Here is a 23,582-nt window from a genome sequence, read left to right on the forward strand (position 1 = left end):
AGTTTCTTTAGTTAAATCTGATAAGGTGGGAAAAAAATGAGACAAAATACACCCCCAAGTATCTCTGTTCCCTTTTAGCCAAGTACTTATTCTTTCAAATGGAGTCATTCTGAAAGTCTCCTGATCCCACAAGGCGAATTGATGAAAACTGCTTCTCCTTAATCCAGTTAAATAAAAGTCATTGTCAAGCAACTTCTGCGAAAGATCATTACATACAGTCTAGCGTAAGCAAATATGCAAATCTGGTTTTAAATTTCCATTTGGACTTTACGACAGGACCGTGATTGACAGATTTTGTCTTGTTATTTTTCTGAGAATTTCATTTTATTTTTTTTTATTCTTTTACAGCCTACACTTATCCAAGACCTTCAGGTAAGACAGCCGTCTCTTCCCTTTTTACTGCCCTCCCTATTGTCCTTCCTTCCTTTCATCTTCTTCTTCTTCTTCTTCTTCTTCTTCTTCTTCTTCTTCTTCTCTCTCTCTCTCTCTCCAGTTCTGTTTAATTAAATTCAACATGGCTCGGCTGGCAGCCCGCATGCAGAGCTTTGCCAGAGTGCTACAATTATAAAAACATAGAATAAAACAGATTGGAGGACAAGTGGAGCAATTTGGAGAGCAGGGTGGGATGTGAATTGCTGTGGATTCTGTTGAACCACAAAAAAAGAGAAACATTTTTTCTAAAAAAAAGTATATATATATATATATATATATATATATATATATATATATATATATATATATATATATATATATATAAGTATACAGAATGAAACCGAGTGTAATTAGGTAACTAATATTTGATTTTTCACACGGATTCTAACAACCAGACCCGAGTGGTGCTTAACGCCGAGAACTATATTTAAGCTACGTAAAATATTTCCTCTCCAGCATGTATCTGACATTAGAGCTTTAACACTTGCTAATCAAGTTTAATGCTGCATGTAAATTAGAATTATACAAGCAGCAACGTGTGAATCGTGTTTGCCGTAGACGTGAGCGAGTGTGTTATTTCTTCGGCGCTCTTTCGGCATCATTTTTCATCTATTTCCTTCCATCATTATCACTCTTTCTGAACAACCCCAGGCTATCGTATACTTTTTCTTCCCTTTAATACACACACATTTGTATATTTACCACCCAATGCTTTTCTGTGTGTGTTTTTTTTCCCCATCACCCCATCAGATCACGTGTGCGGGTTTGAGGACGCAAGGATCTGTGGATTCTCACAGGATCGCAGCGACATATTTGATTGGACCAGACAAAATCATTTGAGTCAAAATCCCAAGCGTTCGGTCAACACAGGGCCCGATACCGACCGAAGTGGGACCAAAGAAGGTAAATATTTATATTGGAGCTGCGCATATTTTGGGGTTTCTGATCCTATGCTTAAGTCCATTTTTATTGCATGGATGTTATCTCAGACATCAAGAGTAGAACTGATAATGAGTAGAAGGAATGAAATACCTTTAATCCCCTGTCAATCACAAGCCAATCGTAGTGCTGTTTGACCTCATGTATGCATAAGAGCGCAGATAGAGTCTTTTCCTTTAGAGTCTGTTACTCTGCCCTGAGACACAACATGAAGAAGAAGCCGTTATTTGTCATTGGTTAAGGGCACTTGCTCAAGGGCTCAACATCAGCGGCTCAGTGTTGAGGCTTGAACCCCTGACATTCTGATCAATAACCCTTAAACCTTATTATCTTTATTACCTTTAATTTTTAGTATTTTTAGTATTTATTGCCTTTTTACCTCTGTTTGTGGATACTGCTGGAAGTTGTACATTTCCCTTTGGGATGAATAAAGTATCTATCTATCTATCTATCTATCTATCTATCTATCTATCTATCTATCTATCTATCTATCTATCTGTCTATCTATCTATCTATCTATCTATCTATCTATCTATCTATCTATCTATCTATCGATTTGATAAAATTCCCTAAAAACAAGCTGTAATATTAAACCCACGGTATCAGCGATTCATCTGATATTCTAGTCTTCTCTTCGGCTTTTTTCTTTTTTGGACATTCCTTATTTTCTATCTCATCTCTTCACATGTAATAACGAGTGCTTGTTTTTATAGCTGGTGGTTTAAATGCTTGTTTTAGATGCCTCTGCCTCTGTGTCTTGATCACAGGTTATTATATGTACATCGAGACATCGCGGCCTCGTCAGAAGGGTGATAAAGCTCGTCTCCTGTCTCCACTTTACAACGTCACAGCGGCTCGAGGTCCGTCCGGATCCAGCAGAGTGCCGTACTGCGTCTCCTTCTTTTACCATATGAACGGAAAACACATCGGTCAGTACCACATCACTGCACACAGGAAGTGTGTGTGTGTCTGTGTGTGTGTGTGTGTGTGAGTGAGAGAGACAGACAAAGAACTAGAGGTATAACTTATTTTGAGTGTTAAAACATGGTGCTGTAACTTAAAGTGACATCTGTCTGGACCTAGTGGGGTGAAATAGCTAGGGGTGTGTGTGTGTGTGTGTTTGTGTGTTTGTGTGTGTGTGTGTGTGTGTGTGTGTGTGTGCAATTGTCTTTTTTGCTCTTTGGCACCTTTCCATTGAGCTAGCCATTGAGGAGGAGGACATCTGTCACCGTTCTGTCACACTAATGTTGTGCTTGCAGATGTGCGAGGCAAACACACACACACACAAACACACACACACACAGAAGAAAAGTGGAAAAAGTGTTCGTCACTGTTGCGGTTGGTACGGGCTTGCGTCCCTGTCAAATTATCAACCACCCCTGTTCTGTCACATCAAGGGTGTTTGCGTGTGTGTGTGTGTGTGTGTGTGTGTGTGTGTGTGTGTGTGTAAAAGTCTATATTAAGTGTGCTGCAGCCTCAAATATCCAGTGTGTAGGTGTGTTTGAGCTCCAGCCTACAGGAAGGTATTCTATGTCAGTGTCTTTTTATTTGGGGAAATATGTCTCATTATCCATCAGTCTGTTTGTGTGTGTGTGTGTGTGTGTGTGTTCTGAGCAGAATCTCTTTAAAGGGATACCCCTGCATACAACACTGCACCTAAAACGACTGATAGAATATCCTACATCCTGGCTATCCTGGGTAGCTCGAGTGTGTATCTTGTGCACCTGAATTTGCAGTAATTCATGTTCAGATGCTGCTTGTCGTATTTTTATTCATATTCGTATCATACCTCAGCCGAAAGCACAGCAACTAAACGGTCTGGTGCTTCAGTCCGTATTTTCTATACTATCACCTTGCTGATGATCCCGCTCAGCAAAAGTCTGGCAGCATCAGACCCCCATCAGACCCCGAATCTGAATCCAAGGAACTTTCCCAGCCTGAATATCGACGCCAACTCTGTAGAAGTCAGAATAATTGACGTTAATTGCACGAATCGTATTAAAATGTTTAGAAGTTGGACTCTAATTATAGATTTCTGTAATAATTCTGTCTGGGATTGTCTGAGATATGCTCAGGCTGTTTAGCGGTGCATAAACAGCGTGCAGTTTTACTACATACTGCTAATTATCCCTAAATCATTTCAGTTGAATTGACAGAGTTTGTGTGTGTGTGTGTGTGTGTGTGTGATTACACTCTGTGCTTAATGACGTCTCTGCCAGCTGTCAGTTGACAAATTAAGAATAGTCCATGTGTACATTGGGTTATTATAGTTAGTGTTTGTGTGTGTGTGTTTGCATCCTGTTTGATGGCAGGGTCACGTAAGGCCGTCGTCTGATTTACGGCGACGCAAGGGCGCTATCAGTCACTTTCTAGACCCTTCATCACACGGTACTCCATCAGAGTGCTATATCCAGCAAACAGATCTTCCATCCATGTCAAAACACACACACACACACACACGCACACACACTGACTGATTTATGGATGGGCATTAACACCACATACCCGTGATCTACAGTCTGCAATATCCCACAAAGCATAATGCATGTACTGAATTCAAGAAGTCATTTTTTTAAGGAAAACTAAACCTTGATGAAACTTTTTGCTAGTATTCGAACTTTTAATTTTTTTTAACTAATTAACGCTCTAACAGTGACACAATGAAATACTTTGACTAATTCTAAAAACATTTTTCCCCCCTTCTAATTAGATCCAGTACAACAGAATTTCATAGATTTTTTATTATTTATTTATTTATTTATTTATTTATTTATTTATTTATTTATTTATTTTTCAAATTCACCCATAAGGTTAAGGAAGTCTACAGACCTTTAGCTTTCCAGTTTCTGGTTTAAGGTAACTGTAGAATCAAGCCCAAGTGGCTTTATTGTCATTTCATCCAACTGTGAAATGAAACACATCCTTTTGGACCATGGTGCTACACAAAACAAGACAGAACTACACAATGTGCAGTACAATAATTACTAAACCGGGACGATGGACACAATGAAGGATATGTTTTAGTAGAATTTTGGAAAGAATTGTTAAAAAATTCTAAGGGAAAAAAGGAATAGTGTTGAGTTGTGTATGAGTGTGTGTGTGTGTGTGTGTGGGTTGGTGCAAGTCCAGGCTCTGGTTATGCTTTGGGTGCTTTGGGTGAAGAAACTGTACAAAATCTGGCCTTGAGCGCTTGAATGCTTCAGTACTTTTTTTCCAGGCAGAAGGAAAGTATAGGGTGTGTGTTGTGTGGCTTTGGAGATGCAACATGTGGTGGAAATGTCTCTGACTGACCGTAGGGAGACCCTTATGATCTTCTGAGCTAAATATTTAGTTCCATTTATTGGATTCGGCTGCTAAAAGCAAGTGAGCGTGCACTCGAAGGTTCGCTTTCTTTTCTTTCGCTGTTTTTCGTCTGGAAATCACTGCTTTGATTTCTCTTTCGTCTTCATTTAACGATCCTGAGCTATAATTATCTGCCATTTGCTCCACATTCGGCAGAGACATTCCCTCAGATTCTCTCTGCCTTTTGAAAAACGGTGGCACGTTCTCCTCGGGGCCTGTGCGGGCTGCTGATTTCAAAGCATATGTTTTATTAATTCCATTACTATTTAAGAGACTGAGAACAGACAGCACATCCTTAATGAAAATTATAATTGAAAGGCGAGGCACATTAATCACAATCAGAATCACCCCAGGGTGCTCATCTCACAGAAGCCAATCGTGCTCATACACACACACACACACACACACACCACTAGCATGCATCATCATCGTGATGCTATAGAAAACCCTCATATGCTGCCTAGCTGTGGTTGTGTTTATATATTTGACTGCATATATGGGATGTAGAGTATTTCCTGCATCTTGCACCCATCCATTTTCCATTGTGCTCTCAAAACTGTCCACTTTACATGCCATATAAGGAGAAAAACCAATTGCAGTGTTTAGCCAAAGTGCCTACCTAAGCAGCAGCCCTTCCCCACGAGGCCCGATCATGCACCTCACCGTAAATATCATCTTTAACCAGCATCAAATCACCGTTAGCATCGCTAATCACGCTGAGATGCGGCCCTCGTCTGTGCTTAAACCCACCGTTGGCTGAATGCCAGTGCTGTGTACATAATCTGCTAATGATTAGCTCGAGCGTGGGCATGTGGGCAGCTTGGTGAGTACAGACTCCAGCTTTAGAGCGAAAGTGAGGCTGTCGGAACCCTCATTACTCAGGGCTTCCCACAGAGAATCAGACATCCCTGTTAGCAAGCAAAGATCTGAAAGGTGCGCTAGCCATGCAAGGCTAACATTAACAATGTCCCGAATTAGCACAGGGGAAAATAGTTCTGCATAGCTGCTGCTAACTTCACACTAGAGAACAGCCTCTGAGAAGCGGAAGGAAGAAAGCTGCCAGACGGGCAACAAGAAGGAGAAAAAAAAAGATAGATGAAATGCATTTGAAAAGGCCACAAAGCCCAGCTGTTACTCATTATTCAACATTTAACTGGCGAGTTTCTTAGTTCTCATAGGAAAAATATCACACTGTGTTGCTCTCAAGTACCCGGTTGCATTCTCTAATCATAAATACAGACAAGCAGAGTTTAGCTGAATCGCAGTTCACAAGGCGGACGTTATAGGAATCATGTTGTTTATTCTGTTATGTTCATTGCAAGAAATCAGCAGGATGGAAATGGGTGGAGATCCTTTACAACACCAGAGTAGAGCTCTTGCAACTCACTGGATTGATAACAAATAACAGGCCCACAGTTTAGATATAAACGGAAGGATTTTTATGTAGTTCTCTGGTAGTCTGGTTAAAAAGTAATGATAAAATTAAAGAAAACTATGAAACATAGTCCTTCAGCACTGTTTTGAATGTTCTAGTGAAGCAAGGGTCGCTGCCAGACTGTGGATTGCTCCCGATGAACGACATGAGCAGCATTGCTGATCCGGGTCACGGCACCGACTACATTATTTTTGAGAACGTAAACCAGTTGCTAAACTTTTAAAATTATACTTAGTCGTTTTGTTATGCCTGTGTTCTTATTTGTGTCTTGTGTTTTCCTAGGGAAAAAAAAACCTGCTTCAAAGCTTTTCAAAGTCTGAAGTAAATAAGATGACACATTAAATGAGCATCGATGCATCTGATACCTTCATTATGTCATGTAGCTTTGGCAACAGTGCTGTCTTCATCTGCTGATGAACAGTTTTATTATACGTCAAGACTCTCTTCTGTTCATGTGTCACAAGTTTCAATGTCCAAAACAGAAGCACAGGCAATTAGACTCAGACCACATATGTCAGATAAATGCCCAGGCCTCAGTTCTTTTATTCTGATTGAAAAATTGAGCTGAATAAAGCCCAATTGAAAAATCCAAGGTTATCCCTTCTGGCTTTCCTTTAGCCTCGCTAATAAGCTACCCTGTTTTGTTTTGCTACAACCATTCAGGGTGAAAGCCTAAGCCGTTCTACTGAGAACACTGAAAAATATGACTCAGACCTTTTAAACCCAAAGTCTCTTTTTTCTGTTATTAACAAAATCCTTCCTTCTGTTTGCTCAAATTTGCAATGCAAAATGTCCAACTAGTTAGAGGTGCCTTTCTTTACTACCGTCCTCTTTTTAGACTCTTTTTAGTAAACAAACTCTTTTTAAGGAGTTTAAACAAACTCTCAAACAGACTCTTTTTAGTAAACAAAAGTTTTCAAAAAAATTTTTTTATCATTTTTGCACTGGCTTACAGTATAGGATATACCCCCTTGAACAAATTGTACTATATTGAAACATATACAATAATAATAATAATAATAATAATAATAATAATAATAATAATAATAAAAAAATAACAGTTACAGCACTCTATACCTTCCCTGCCGGACCAGTGGTGGGATCCCGCACTCTCGCCCCCGGAGCCCAGATTCAGTTCCTGGGCTGGGAACCAACCCAGCCACTCAGGGGTTAACTCTCGGTGCTGGACCCAAACCCATATAAAATAAAAGCTTTGGGCATCCATTTGTGTCAAATCAAAATATGTGATTCAGGTGATCCGCTGTGGTGAACTCGACCAAGAAACAGCAGAAGGACAACAACACAACTCAACAACAATATAGCTGTATGGCCTTGGACTTTTCCTCTCCAGTCCTCATTGTTCTAATCTGGTACTGCCCTTGGTACGCTTGTCTCTTTCTTTTATACATTGGTGTCTCTGATAGGGGAAGGAGTAGCTCAGTAGTTAAGATGTTGGACTACTGATCAAAAGGTAATGAGTTCAGATCTATCCACTGCCAAATTGCCACCTCTGGGCCTTTGATCAAGGCTCTTTACCCTCAACTGCAAGTAGAAGTAAATGAGAAAACAGTAAGTTGCCTTGGATAGTGTGTCTGCCAAATGCTAATAAAAAGAGGAGTACACGTCCTTGTCAAGTGTCCATTCAGCAAAGATTTTTGTTTTGTTTATGTCTTCCTTCTTCTTCATGTCCGTAGTTTCTTCTGCAACTGTTCCTCATGATTGCTTGCCCAGGTTCTTTGTGTACAGTCCAAGAAAACTCTTTATCCCATTCCAGTTTGCTCTGTGTGCTCCGTTTGAGTTTCATTGTCATCTGTTGAATTTAAAGCATTTAGCCTGATGTTCTTTAGATTCATTAGATGTTTCAGAGCAAGGACTAAGGTAGAGGCTGGTCTTGTCAATCTTGTTCTAAGGTCTACAGTTTGATCTTGTTGATCTTGTCTAAAGTCTACAGTCTGGTACTGTTGATCTTGTTCTAAGGTCCAGTCTGATTTTGTCAATCTTGTTCTAATGTACAGTCTGATTTTTTTTATCTTGTTCTAAGGTCTATAGTCTAAACAAGTCAGACTTGTTCTTAGGTACTGTTTAATCTGGTCAAACCTGTTTTAAGGTACAGTCTGATTTTGTTGATCTTGTTCTAATGTACAGTCTGATATTGTTGATCATGTCCAAGGTCTACAGTCCTATCAAGTCAATCTTGTTATTAGGTATTGTTTGATCTGGTCAAACTTGTTCTAATGTAGTCTGATCTTGTCGATCTTGTTCTAAGGTTCAGTCTGATCTTGTCGATCTTGTTCTAAGGTTCAGCCTGATCTTGTCGATCTTGTTCTAAGGATCAGTCTGATCTTGTCGATCTTGTTCTAAGGTTCAGTCTGATCTTGTCGATCTTGTTCTAATGATCAGTCTGATCTTGTCGATCTTGTCCTAAGGATCAGTCTGATCTTGTCGATCTTGTCCTAAGGATCAGTCTGATCTTGTCGATCTTGTTCTAATGTAGTCTGATCTTGTCGATCTTGTTCTAAGGTTCAGCCTGATCTTGTCAATCTTGTTCTAAGGATCAGTCTGATCTTGTCGATCTTGTTCTAAGGATCAGTCTGATCTTGTCGATCTTGTTCTAATGTAGTCTGATCTTGTCGATCTTGTTCTAAGGCTCAGCCTGATCTTGTCAATCTTGTTCTAAGGATCAGTCTGATCTTGTCGATCTTGTCCTAAGGATCAGTCTGATCTTGTCGATCTTGTTCTAATGTAGTCTGATCTTGTCGATCTTGTTCTAAGGATCAGTCTGATCTTGTCGATCTTGTTCTAATGTAGTCTGATCTTGTCGATCTTGTTCTAAGGCTCAGCCTGATCTTGTCGATCTTGTTCTAAGGATCAGTCTGATCTTGTCGATCTTGTTCTAAGGCTCAGCCTGATCTTGTCAATCTTGTTATAAGGATCAGTCTGATCTTGTCGATCTTGTCCTAAGGATCAGTCTGATCTTGTCGATCTTGTTCTAATGTAGTCTGATCTTGTCGATCTTGTTCTAAGGATCAGTCTGATCTTGTCGATCTTGTTCTAATGTAGTCTGATCTTGTCGATCTTGTTCTAAGGCTCAGCCTGATCTTGTCTATCTTGTTCCAAGGTCCAGTCTGATCTTGTCAATCTTGTTCTAAGGATCAGTCTGATCTTGTCGATCTTGTTCTAAGGTCCAGTCTGATTTTGTTGATCTTGTTCCAAGGTCCAGTCTTCTTCTTGTTATTCCGACCAATTTTTCCAAGGACAGAATGACAAACTGCTGAATGTCAGAACATCATTCTGTATTGATAAATTCACAATTCAGCAACTGTATGTGAGTGGTAAAAGAATTAATTATTGAGGGTTTTTTTTTTTGAGATCTAATGTTTAAAGGATGACCCATGTGACACATTGTACTCTATCATATTTATAACTCTCTTTACTCTCAGTGTTTCCCCTGCATGACCGGGGTTGTGGATGTCGCAGTACTTTTATCCAGAACGAGTGAGCTAACCAAATGTGGCAGGACCTTTCAGACAGAAGCCCACTTGATCTACCTTGATGCACATTTATTAAAAGCATGAAGGTCGTCGTGCTTTCTTCCAAGCTATATCATTTCTGGCAGTCTGATCTTTGTATGATACAGTAAGTGCAGGCCAGCTTTTCCATTATGATGTTATATTTAGTATAGAAATATGCAAATATGCTGTATGAATACAACACTGGACTGCCTCTTCTCTCATGCTACTTCTTTCAGTTTTGTCAGAGCTGATTTATATATAGATATATAGCCATACAAGTGGCACTTGTCCTCATTTCCACTGATCCTAATGTGCCATTTTTGGTTAAGTGAATGTTAAGATTTTTTTTTTTTACAGAAACAGAGTATTTATAGTCCGCACACCCATTATCTGTCAAATTAGCCGTTAAAAGATCTCGTATTATGAAGGTGTGCAATTTAAAAGTTCACACAAACCCATAAATATGAACACAAGGCAATAATAAGGATGGGGTATGAGCTAACTGGTTGTCATCTCTGTACAGATATAAAATTATGTAATATCTTGTTTTTGGTGATACAGTTATGTTGTCTCAGGGGTTTTACAGTAACGGACCTTTTTATCTAAATAAAAAATGTTAAACAAGATATTTAAAGAACTTGGCATATCATGTGGGCAGTAATATTTTAGTTTTTTTTATTAAAACCGTATTTTTCTATTTCTCAACCTTCCACCTCTACAACATGGTATTAAAAGTGTTTTAAAATTTAATTGGTCGTTATTTATAGTTATTATATAACATGCCTTGTGTGAAACATGAATCTGTCTCTGTTACTATAGTGAAGTGTTTTTATTTCACATATTGCCCCTTTAAGGTGAGATATACAGCCGTTTTGATGTCTATAAATTCACTGAAACTGGATAGTTGAAGAAGAAAAACATCATGTGGTCTTTATCCAATCTATACCTTCCCAGATTTCTGCCCATCCATTTCCTATTTGTGGCATTTTGTTTGTGTTGAGATGCTTTTCTGCTCAGCATGGTTGTTATTTGTGTTATTGTAGCTTCACCGGTCAGCTCCAAGCCGTCTGGCTATTCCCCATAGACCTGAACTCATGAACTCACAGGAAGCTTTTTTTTTTTTTTTTTTTTTTAAACACACTGTTTTGTGTAAACTCTGTTCAGAATTTGTGTGTGGAAATCCCAGGAGATCAGCCATTTCTGAAAGAGTCCAAACAGACCATCTGGTACCAGTGACCATGCCATGATGACAGTAACAGAGATCACATTTTTCCCTCATTTGATGCTTGATATAAAGCTGTACAGGCCTGATTCTTTGCATTGCACTGCTAACACTTGACTGGCTCATTCCATAATTGCATGAATGTGCAGATTATTAAAATAAGTGTATTTCTCCAAAAAGTATTCACTAGTACACACTTAATATTTGTGATTATTTACTAATCAGTGGCATCACCACAAAGGAAGTGCAAGTAGAAGCCCATATGAAGTTAATTTTTAAAATACAAACAATGAATATTTGTTATGCTAAAACAATGTTCTTCTGTTTAATTGTAGGAACTCTGAATGTCCTCTTACGAGTGAAAGGCATCGCCACAGTGGATTCTTTAGCATGGACACTATCAGGCCACCAAGGCCCCAACTGGAGGAAGGCTAACGTTGTGGTGTATCCCAGTGGGCCATTCCAGGTACATATGCACATCAGACTAGTGTGTGTGTGCGAGCGATTGTACGTGTCTGCCATCTTGCGCAGCGATCAGTGAGGTAATGATTTGGAAAAAGCCGAGTCATGCTGTGTAACTTTGCTGGATTGACATTTCTGCACAATGCTGAGTCACACTGCGGGTACAAAGCGTAGACCTTTTACTGCCAAAGCTGTTGATTCATTTTCCATAACAGCAGCTCCAAATCTCCAAGGCATCAATTAATAGCCTGATTCGTATAGTACCCACTCGTACAAGAATTTGTATTGTATTCAAAATAAAGCATGTCAGAATCGTTGATATTTTTGTGAATAGATATTTGTGTAGCATTTTGGAAGGAGTCTCCAATGTTGGGATTGTGTTACAGTGTGAGCTTCAGCATTAAAGCTGCCTCACAATTGGGAAAATAATCGTATTTTAATTGAATAGCTTTTCTAATTAGATGGATAGCTTCCAAACTCGGGCAGAGTAAGACATTAGTCGTCTTGAAGACTAGACTTTTTGGCAGTTCGGCTTGAGAGTTGAGTCTTTTTTAATCTGCAAGGCCCAGTTCCAAGTCCAGTCTGTTGGGGAAGAACAGTGTTGCCTGGATTTTAGTCTAAAGTCATTAAATTATCAGACTTATGATTGGACTAATTTAAGTCCTGCATTTTGTAAATAATTATGAAAAATATGATAGATAGATAGATAGATAGATAGATAGATAGATAGATAGATAGATAGATAGATAGATAGATAGATAGATATTTGAATAAACACCAATTAAATAAGACAAAAAAGAAGTGTATCTATATTAACAGGGTTAATATCACATAATAAGCAATAGCATAATAAACACATAACAAACAGTCCTATGTTCCCCAGGTCTCAGGGTCCTATGTTCCCATGGGCTTATATTAACAGGGTCCTATGTTCCCCATGTCCTATGCTCCCAGGGTCTTAGTTTCCCTGTGTTCTATGTTCCTTGGGTTCGATTTTTCGATCTAAAAGTCTCCTATTTGTCTCCCGCCCTTAGGTCTGACTTTTTTTTGGTCTGTTCATCACACTCAGCTAAAAGCGTTTTCCCTTTTAATGAAGAGAATTAACAATAAAGTCGAGATGACAGCTGAGAGGTAGCCAAGATCCTCTCTTTCCTTCTGTCCTTCTCTTTCTTCCGTTGCTTCTCCACTCCCTCCGTCTGCCATTTTTGTAATGTCTGTTAAAAGAGAGAGAGAGACAGAGAGAGAGAGAGAGAGAGAGAGAGATGGCTCGTTGCGGACCTCATCACGCATTCACTGCAGCATATGTTTTGGTAAGACATACAAGAACGAAGGGTAGACAGGAACTTCTTCTATGCCAAACTTTCTTGTCTTTTTTTTTTCTTCAGTCACTTTAATTTCCTGTAGAGTCTTCATGCTGTACTCAAGGTCTCGCTCCTCATTATCTTGACATTGTGCATTAGTTTGATGCACAAGACTGAAAGACGGCTAATGTTGGTGCTTCTGAAAATCCAATATGTAGTACATTGCAATAAAACAGATATTAAAAGTGTGCTTCATATGTATGATAAGCAGATGAACGTTTTACATTTTACATCAGGGCTGTGAAATTCTCGCAGTCTGATTGGTCAGAAGGTGTTAATTAATTAATGACTGGTAAATTGATGTGGTCCAAGTATTAACCAGGTGGTAACAGTAACTGATTAATTTTCCTGTAACAACATGCCTGTAAGCATTTTTTGGGTAATTCCTATGTTCCCAGGGTCCTAGGTTCCTCAGATTTATATGAAGACATGACACAAGGGTCTTATGTTCCTCAGTTCATTATTCTCTTACTGCTAATTATATTCTCAATTTAAGTACGTTTGAGTAAACTTTTCAACTTCTGTAACAATGTCATTGGACATTTCAACAGTAAATATTATGTACAGAGTGTCCAGAATTAACTTATAAAAATAAATGCAGCAAAACTACCCTGGCATATTCAGGCAGTGGAGGAAAAACTGGATTAATAATTAATAATTAATTAATAATAATTGATAATTAATAATTATTATATTAATTATATTAATAATTAATAATTAATAATTAATTATTAATTAATTAATAATTAATTAATAATTAATAATATCATGAGAATTAGATTCAGAAACATACTATACTAGTTTTCACCCAAGGAAGCTATGACCTTTTGTGACTTCAACTAATTTTTTGTTCTTTTGGTAAGTTTAGGCCTATTATACTGAGAGCCATACAGCAGTGCTGGGGCACAGAAAACCGTCTCTGATGAGTTTCCACAGTAACCCATATCATATTAAGTGAATACAGAGCCAGGGACATGCATTCAGGTTCCCTTTATAGAGATGGGGAACATAGGACCCTGGGAACTGGGAAATATAGGATGTGTTATGTGTTTATAATGTGCAATATAAATATGTTGGAATATAGGACCCTGAGAACATAGGACCCTGAAAACATAGGACACAGAGAAAATAGGACCCTGGGAAAAAAGGACCCTAAGAACATAGGACACATTGAAAACAGAACACTCAGAAAATAGCACTCTGAGAACACAGGACCCTTGAAAATAGAACAAGGGGAAAGTAGGACCCAGGGAAAATTGAACCCTAGGAACATAGGACGCAGGGAAACTAAGACCCTGGGAACATAGGACATGGGGAACATAGGACCCTGAGACCTGATACCTGATAATATAAGCCTGAGACCTGAGGACTGATAATATAAGCCCAAGGGAACATAGGACCCTGAGACCTGGGGAACATAGGACTGTTTGTTATGTGTTTATAATGTGCTAGAATGTTATTGCTTATTATGTGATTTTAACCCTGTTAATATAGATACACTTCTTTTTTGTCTTATTTAATTGGTGTTTATTCAAATATCTATCTATCTATCTATCTATCTATCTATCTATCTATCTATCTATCTATCTATCTATCTATCTATCTATCTATCTATCTATCTATCTATCTATCTATCTATCTACAGTACGTTGTTATTATTATAGTACAACATGCTACCATGTCTCACTCCACATGATAACTTTTTATCCAAAGAGAAAGCAAAATTACATTCAGGTACACTGCGCTTTACATCCTTTATTATGTTGAAGTAGTGAACTGGAAAGTAAATTGGACTTTCTTTATCTTAAAGATCACATAAAACCAATTTAGAAAAGAATTGTTCATGAGGAATAAGAACTGCCTGTGCAAGGTTTTGGTTTCATTAATGTTTTGGATGTTTCAATTCATGATTAGATGACAGAATAAAATGCAATATGAATTAGCTAGCAGCTGATCATCTTGTGTATTCAGAAGAAAAGCTAAACTACTCTGCTAAATAAATCCATATTAAAAAAAAAACCCTTAAAATAAATAAATAAAATAAAATAAACTGAAAACATAAACACTGACTAGTAATACTTGCCAGCACAATAATTAGCTTTAGCATTTTGCTAGTTAATATCATATAAAATAATACCTGTGTTTGTGTTTTTAAACACTTATATGAATAATATGGATCTTAATAAAAGTGAATTAAGCAGCAACATAACTACAGTGTAACTTCGCTGTATAATACTTTCTTCCTTATATAATCCCTTTATCCTGCCTTGGAGTTTTTCTAGGTTTTCTGTTTCTAGGTTTTCTTTTTCTAGGTCACATTTTCCCCAAAATTAGTTAACTTTATGGCGTTAATTTTAACATGCTGTGTGTTTTTTTTTTAACATCTCAGTTAAAACTTATGAAACAGTCATGAGCACAGTGCTTTCAGACCATTAGCCAGAATTGGCATTAAAAAAACATAAATCATGAGAGACCTTTTTAAATATGGTCTCGTAAATAAGTGGTTAAGCCTTTGAATTGTTAGTGCAGGGCAATTAACTTTGAAATACTTAATGAGGGCTTCATAACTTGTAATAAACCTTTGGGCTCAGTAATATACAATATCCAGCATTGAGAAGACAATAAACCAGTCCAGCATTAAACCAGTTACTCCAGACAATGACCATAAGAAGGAAAACATGAATAGACAGGAACTAGAAGGAATGTTTCTGTTTTTCTTTTTTTATAGTGAGATTCAAGCTATAGGGAGCTACGTTTATTTATTTATTTTTTCCATAATGGCCCTTTTCAGGCTTCTCAGTCAGACCACAGTGTGCGCAAGGATCAATGGTAAAAGTCTGAGCCAGACTCCTCCTGATAAGAACAGCCGGCCAGCCGGTTTAATCTAGCCATCTCTCCCCCTCTGTCCATCCCATCTGTTTGTTCTCCCTGTTCCCTCGTTCCTCGCTGTGTTACAGTAAACGAATACAGACTCCAGTCATGTTTTCCTCCTTTCGCTTATCAGTGCCAGAAGAGAAGAGGTTCAGTATGATAGCATACCGTGATACAGCAAGCAGAAATTTGGTATATTTGGTTAAACTTGTACTATATTTAATGTTTATTAGGAATAAAACCCCTGGATTGGAAAATAATCAGGAAGGGACTGCGTATGTTGGCGTGCAGAGTTTTAATTTGCAAATTTTGCAAGACTCAAAGTATTGTCTAGTTATAGTACATGTTGAAGAACATCTCCAAAATGAGCGTTCCTGTTATTACTTTCGTTACAGCAGCTATATCCAGCCGTCCCTCGAAAGATGAGTCCTCCGTCTGGAAAAACTTTCTCAGGTTGTAAATTTAAAACTGAGATTGAAGATTTGTTCCAAAAATTGTCAATAAAAATTAATTCTGAATGTTTTTCATCTGGGAGAGTGTCACGTCCCTGTGTAAGTGATAACATTTTTGAATGAAGAAATTCATTTGCTGCATTAAAACCATGCCGCTGAAGCTACTGTGATGTGCTAGGAAATGAATCGTCAACATTTGATACCACAGAGGTACATATTATAGGATGTTTGTTTATGATACTGCAACTAGTTGCTGCAAATTCTTACCACACCATATATATGAAAGCAATATACTTTTTGTTAGAGGATTAGTGCCGATTCTCAACTCCCTTTAATCTGAATGTAATCAGTAGCAGCTACACTGCTGGACATACAGGAACAGAAATGATTGTTCTGTGTGAATATCTGATATATATGCATATATAAAACCTCTTGAGCTTGTTTATGCTGGAGCACAATATTCAATTTTCTCCATGTCAAAGTTCTCTCAAGCCCTCGCTGTGATGTAGAAACAGGTTTTGAATATGAAGCAGTAAATTAAGCGCAATTATTTTTTTTCCCCCTCAAAAGGAAGCCTCATAAAGATATGTGCATTAATGCTGCATTCTCAGCAAGAGCTTGATTTTCAGTCTAGAAACACTTCAATCCACCAAATGATGCAATTGCATCATTTGAGGCGTAAAGAAAAACATACCTAAGGAAGGATCCTTGGATCAGAATTAGAGTCAGGTTTATTGGCTAAATATTTTTTTTTTTTACACACCCAAGAAATTTGTTGTGGCTATTGCTGACCCATTTACAAACAATGCTATTCAGAAGAAAAAATTAAAAAAAACTTCCACAATATACAGATTATAAGACAGATGCAGATTATGAAACAGTTGGAAGTGTGTTATTTATTTTTCAACTCTTTTGACAACGCATTACAAGAAGATACATAGTGCCACGTGTCTATATGTATCGTCTCGGTGACTGAATTCGAATTACAAGCAAGCATCACACACTGTTGCCACGGTTACATAGCTATTTGAATCTAATTTCATGCATTTCAGTCTTGTTGTGCATTTCATCCTAATTAGCATCCCTTAAAACCATCAAGACTCAGAAATCAGAATTAGTTAATAAGGCGTGTAATGTTAATCTTTCCCACCAGGCATGTCTCATTGTTGCGAGTTATAAGACATGCTTGTAGGATGACCTTTACTATCTTAACATCCTGTATCTAAAGCCATCGTCTTTGTGTTATTTACATGGTCTTTTTTTTCTTTTAGGTCTTCGCTGGGTCATTGGCTTTAGAGATAATTGCACAGCGCAGGATTTCAAAAATATTTCTATGTTAAACTTTTCCCCTCCTTATTAACGTAATATCCACTTGGTGTTGTATTTGTTATGTATTAAAATAAAATGAAGCTATTTTTTGAGCACTAATCTAAGAGCTGATTGAATAAGGCATGTTTTCTAATTTATTTTCACCAACAGGTATTATTTTCTTCTCCTCTGGCACAAATTTTTCCCTCTAAAGCTCTAGCTAAGAGCAGCCGGTGCCAAGGAATTGATATCAAATGGTTTAAATGCTTAATCTTTTTTTTTTTAAAGTGTTTTAAGTGTTTTAGTTCGTTGCCTGTACAAAACCGATCTCAACTCAGTGATTACATAAAAGCCTGCTGTGTTTTGCATCTTGTTGCTGTTTTGTCTGGCTCGTGCTTTTGGTGTGGATAAAAATTTACGACCCTTGTAGTGTTATAACCAAAACTGCTCTAATAGACACACAGTGTGATTTACTAGGATGGATTTGGAGGCAGAATAGTGTTTGGGTTTAAGATTTGATGTTGTGACTGAAAATGCTGGAAAAAGTCAGACGCACAGCATCATAGGTGCAACAAGTAAAAGATGAAAGATGGTTAAAGATTTTTTAAGAGAGTCTGGTAGGATTGCACTGAATACTGAATACTATTTCCCAATATATTTTTGTGTATTTATCTATTAATCAGGGTTGGTCTAAAGCAGAAATTCCAACTGGATATTTGCCACAAATATGGCAGATATTAAAAAAAGTTAGATGAAAAATCTATTTATTTATTTATTTATTTATTTATTATTTTTAAGTAATATTAAAAGAAAACAAACAAAAAAACCCTTTATATCCTAATTTTAATTAATTAATTACTTTTTTTAAAAAATAATTTAATTTAATTTAATTTAATTTGACTTTTTGGGCCAGTAACTACTTTTACTGGTAAGCACTACTTACCAGTCAGCGTATTCCTGTGCACCTGGTATGAAATAAAAAACCCCACTAAAACCCCACACTATTTTATTGGAGGTGTGGTAAAGGAGGCCGACCTTCATCTCTCGTTCACCGTCTTGTTCGTATCTCTTCACCGTCGTGTTTTTGTGAATCTGGCTGCTTTCCAGCTCTCAAACCCTGTGAGCTTCTCATCTGCACTTTGTCCATTAACCTCTTTCTCACCCTGTCTCTCTTGCGTGGTCATTTATTCATCCCCTGTCTAGCATCTATCCTGTTTTTTTCCCTTTCCATCTTTATTTTATTTACTTACTCCAGCGCTTTCTTTCCAGGATGGTCATATCATGTACACAAGGGATTTCCGGCATTGCCACAACTCGGCCCTAACCTTCAACAGTCACCTGCACTAATTAAAGTCTCTCTTTTAGTCTTACACACACTCACCTACAAGTGGATCAAGCCCACGAGTGATCCTATTAAAAATGGCAGCACATGTACCTCTCTAAACGAAGCACACTCGAACGCTGAGAATCACAACCTTTCAGGCATTAGCCTTGAGTCCGTAATGAAGACGTGTATTCAGCATGAAAGAGCTTTTTTCCCGTAATGAGGAGCATGCTATTCTCACTGTATATACATGCGCTAAGAGGAAGAGAATAAATATATCCAAGGCAAATTACTGTGTGTGTGAGTGAGTAGTATTTTATCTGAGTTTGTCTTATCAAGCTGCAGATAGCAATTAAGCCAAGTGCTCGTTGAGTCTAGATGATTTTTATTTCTTTTTCTGCACAGTATAACACTATATAGCTGACAACAGAAAGTGCATCCTGTTGGTTTTATGTACAGTGGAACCTCGGCATACAAATGCCCTCCCTTAGGAATTTTCACCTTAAGAATTTAAATTTTGCAAGACATTTGCATCGGCTTTCGAAGCATTTTTGATATACAAACTAACCAGATGACAGCTAAGTTGCGTGTACATCTGGGAGCCGTTTAAAACTTGTTTGCATCAGTGAAAAGCCAACCGAAGCGAGTTTATGAATTTTTTTTCAGTCAGTGAAAGAGTCAACCCACGATACCAATGTTGCTTTCGGCATGTTTTTAAAAGCTGGGTGATTTTTGCTCGTTTTTTTGGTGACAGATTGGTGGTGTTGGGCGGTCTGTTCTAGTTTTAGCCCAAGCTTGGTGGCACGACTTCCTGTGAGGAGCCTTGACACAGAATGCTTGGCTTGGGTCAGTTCTTTGTAAGCAGCCATACAGTTTACATACGCTTCATATTGGTCATATTTTTGAGTGACTGGATTTACTTTACTTCTTATGGGAAAATTCATTGTGAAATACAAATTTTTGCCTTAAGAACTCGCCTCCAGAACGATTTAAATTTGAAATTTAAAAAAATCTTAAATTTGAAAAATCTAAATTTGCTGTTGCTTTAAGAAAAAAAAAAATCCAAGTGATTACCTTCGTCGACCCCTGAGGGTCAGTATGAACGACATTAGACGTTTCTTAATAACATATAATCTGATGTGGATGCCCAAAATTCAACCTAGATCTTGTATTATATTATACCAAGATATACAGGATATCTGATCTAAAAATAGATTTCACATTTTTATGGCTGTAAAATTTAACAAGATGACCGGGTTAAAGGGACAAACTTTGACAGGAATCTACTGAACAGATCAACAAGGTTAAGAATAGTGTGTGTGTGTGTGTGTGTGTGTGTGGGTTTGGGATCAGTGACAGAAAACAGAAAAGCTTCGAACGTCAGGTGACATTACATTTCAGTGTTTGACGCTACACCCGTGTTCCTGTCTCTCATCCTTTCCTGTGGCCCGGTAGCCAATTAGCACAGAGAAGTGAGAGAGAGAGAGAGTGAGAGAGAGTGTCTTGTCGGTCTCATAGAGTAGGAGCATGTGATTTTCTTCTCATTTACTTATTCACAACATCATCCTGTTGAAAGAGACTTGGGTAGGGATTAAGCTAAGGGTCAGAATAATGTGGTGTGTGTGTGTGTGTTTAATTGGACTGGCTGGGAATATCTCAAGTCAAAGTGTTTATATGGAGAGTTTTCTCTAGTCAGAAGGCTTGACCTTGCACTTGTCTGTTTCTCTTTCTCTGTCTGGCTTGAAGGGCTCTTAACAACACCAAGTCTCAAAGAGCCTGACACTTCACTTCCTCTTCTGAATACAGATATATCATAAATACACTAAGCTCCGTTGTAGACCCTGTGTATCTCTACCTACTGGAGGTCTTATTAGTTTTGTTTTCAAGAAAATATTTTTGTAATTCAGAAAGTCAGGAATTATCAAATGCTAGTCTAGAGCTGATGGTGGAAATATCCGTCATACACACACAGACACGCACACACTTATCCCGTGTTTTGTGGAGATTTTTAATTCTTATTTATTTGCCATTACTGACCACTTTGCTGTTGACTACACTGACTCCGCCCCCATATTAGTATAATCACTGTACAGCACACACTATATAGCTCACTCACCTAGAGGCAATTTAACATAGCTAAAGCTTCTACTGACATGTTTTTAGTTGTGAGATAGAACCAGACGAAACCCACATGTAACATGTTAACCTCAGGATCAAACTGGAGACTCTAAAGCTGTTCCTGTTTAGCAGTTAAGAGGGTTTTGTTTTGGCATATCAACTACTTCTCTGCTAAGATTTTGCCAACATTTTATTATGATTTGTTTGCAAAGCAGTCAGCCTATCTCTTCTGGGAAAAGACGCATATAGAACTTCAGAACTGTTTGAATAAAATAAATTAAATAAATACAAAACCATGTGTAGAGGGTTCATGTCCATGTTAGCTATTCCAGTACCGAGTGAAACAAATCAAACTCTCCGATTATGTTCGCTCAGTAAACTGGAAAATAAAAAATCAAAAATATTTCATACATGCTCTTTCATATTTGGTTTAGGAGAAACTATGAAATGAGGCTGTGACTGAACAGGAAAAAGATGAAAAAAAAGTGTAAAATTGGCCTTTTTCTGTCAAAAGCTACTTTTTTTGCCTTAACTGTAAATGAAATATGGTTCAACAAAATATCATGGAAACATTTGTGTTTACCATGTAATCTTGGCGAGTGAATCATAAAGATGTTGAATATGTAATTTTATTTTATTTTATTTTATTTTATTTTATTTTATTTTATTTTATTTTATTTTATTTTATTTTATTTCACACAGTCATCATGCTGCAACAATTTAGTAAGCACAACCAGTTCAGTTTTGGAATCAGACACCAGTTGTCAAACAAGTGGAAAACGCTCCACAATATCATTTTGATTTTCGGACGCTACAAATAAATGCAAAAAGAAAGTCCAGAAAAGTGTGTTGTTTTTAGATAAGAAGAAAGAGTCCAAATTTTACAACATGAAGGGATTTCCCAGGCTTTCCATAAAAATCTCTCTATTTGCTTATCCTCCCTCTACTATCCTCTCGACAGCATTCTCAGAGTGTGCTGAAGATTAGGTCAGGAAAAAAAAAAGTATCCTGTCCTGAAGACTTTATCCTTAGATCCTTCAATTCTGAATTGCTTCTGATTACATCCTGCTATTTTTTTTTTATCTTTAACGTTAAAACCTTCTATATGTTAGCTCTTTCTTTCTTTGCAATGTTTCTTTTATAAACCTGGTGTCACTCGTTCTAGTTTTTGGTCCCTAGGAATTTCTACACCAGCAGACTGAGACTTTTTTTTTATAGTGGAGCCTCGGCATATGAATGCCCTCCCTAATGAATTTTCACCTTAAATATTGAAATTTGCATCGGCATATGTAGCATTTTCGGTATACGAACGAACCAACCGCCGGCTAAGCTGTGCGTACGTCTGGAAGCCGTTCAAAACCAGTGGAAAGCCAAGCGAAGCCAACCAAAGTGAGTTTACGAATTTTACGAATTTGTTTTCAGTCAGCAAAAGTTGTTTCGAAAGAAACCCACCATACCAATATTGCCTTTGGTATGTGTTCAAAAGCTAGGTGATTTTTCAGGCGTTTTTTGTTGATAGATTGGTGGTGTTGGGACGTCTGTTCTATTTTTAGCCCAAGCTTGGTGGCACGACTTCCTGTGAGGACCCTTGACATGGAATGCTTGGCTTGGGTCAGTTTTTTGTAAGCAGCCGTACAGTTTCCATACGCTTCGTATTGGTAATATTGGTCATATCGGTCATATTTTTGTGTGGCTGGAACGGAATATCTGCCTTAAGAACTCGCCTCCAGAACGAATTAAAATCCGTATGCCGAGGTTCCACTGTATAGCTTAAATTACTTTTCCCCATAAAGTCTATAAGTCACTATTGCTTAGAATCAGTAGCTTTAACTTTTTATTCATACCGCTCAAGAAGCACACGGAACTCTAATCTGACGGCCCATCTAGTTTAGTAGTTCTTGTTAATAACAGACGTCCTTTCTCTGTCTCCTCGGCGGTAAAAACGCCATGTGATTTTAAGTCGCAAAAGGATGTAATTCCACTGATAAACTGTCTCGGGTTAATCGAAAGTGTACAAAGCTGTCTTTCCTTTTTATCGATTCATTTGTTTTGCACAAGCATCCAGCTTGTGAGTAATGCAGTGTGTTGGTGCAGAAACAAATTAGGTGTGTGTGTGTGTGTGTGATTAGGTGTGTGATTAGGTGTGTATAGGCAGCTTCAGTGCTAACATAATTAAGCTGTCAATCAAAGCCAAGAGTGTGTGTGTGTGTGTGTGTGCGTGTATTAGGAACCATATTATGTGTTGTACATTTGTTAGTTTTTTTCCTTTTAATAGATAGAATTATGTCTATAACATGTCTATACTACATGATCTTAAAAGAAGGCTTAAGCTCCGCCCACTTTGCCCAGAATCATATAGGAAATCCATGAATTTCTTTCCAAACTGTTTTTTTTTGTCAATATGTTATTTTAAAATTTGTTTGAAACCACAAACTCTTTTTTAATGTTCATTCCCATCCCAAATTAGAAGGATATTTATTTTATTTTATTTTATTTTATTTCCCCCCAAAAAAAGTTTAGACGTAGTTTAGTTATGTTGCTGAAAAAATGGCATAAAAATCATTTTAATTAAAAAAAAAAGTATTTTTGTGATTAAATTATAAACTTTTTTCAACAAACGTCCATGAACATCTGTTCTCTGAATAGAGTGTTAAACAGTGAATAACCATTTTTGAAGCATATTTAATTAGACCAAGCTTCATTTACAGAAAGAAATGCAGTTTCTTTGCTGAACAAAATGTCACTTAAGTAGCGTCTTGACTTCATATTTTGAAAGACCAGTCGGAATTAATCTTTGAGTCCAT

At 37.5% G+C, this 23,582-nt stretch overlaps 1 protein-coding gene across 1 annotated transcript in view; it reads left to right on the top strand.

Moving 5' to 3' along the window:
• LOC131351081 (MAM domain-containing glycosylphosphatidylinositol anchor protein 1) overlaps positions 1 to 23,582 on the top strand; it is a 200,064-nt gene that overhangs the window by 162,774 nt on the left and 13,708 nt on the right. The window contains exons 13-16 of the mRNA XM_058386253.1: positions 349 to 372; positions 1,183 to 1,335; positions 2,139 to 2,300; positions 11,218 to 11,348. Coding sequence (XP_058242236.1) covers positions 349 to 372; positions 1,183 to 1,335; positions 2,139 to 2,300; positions 11,218 to 11,348 — 470 coding nt within the window. The remainder of the gene's footprint in view (positions 1 to 348; positions 373 to 1,182; positions 1,336 to 2,138; positions 2,301 to 11,217; positions 11,349 to 23,582) is intronic.

Source organism: Hemibagrus wyckioides, linkage group LG03 (assembly GCF_019097595.1).
Source record: "Hemibagrus wyckioides isolate EC202008001 linkage group LG03, SWU_Hwy_1.0, whole genome shotgun sequence".
Classification (NCBI taxonomy): domain Eukaryota; kingdom Metazoa; phylum Chordata; class Actinopteri; order Siluriformes; family Bagridae; genus Hemibagrus; species Hemibagrus wyckioides.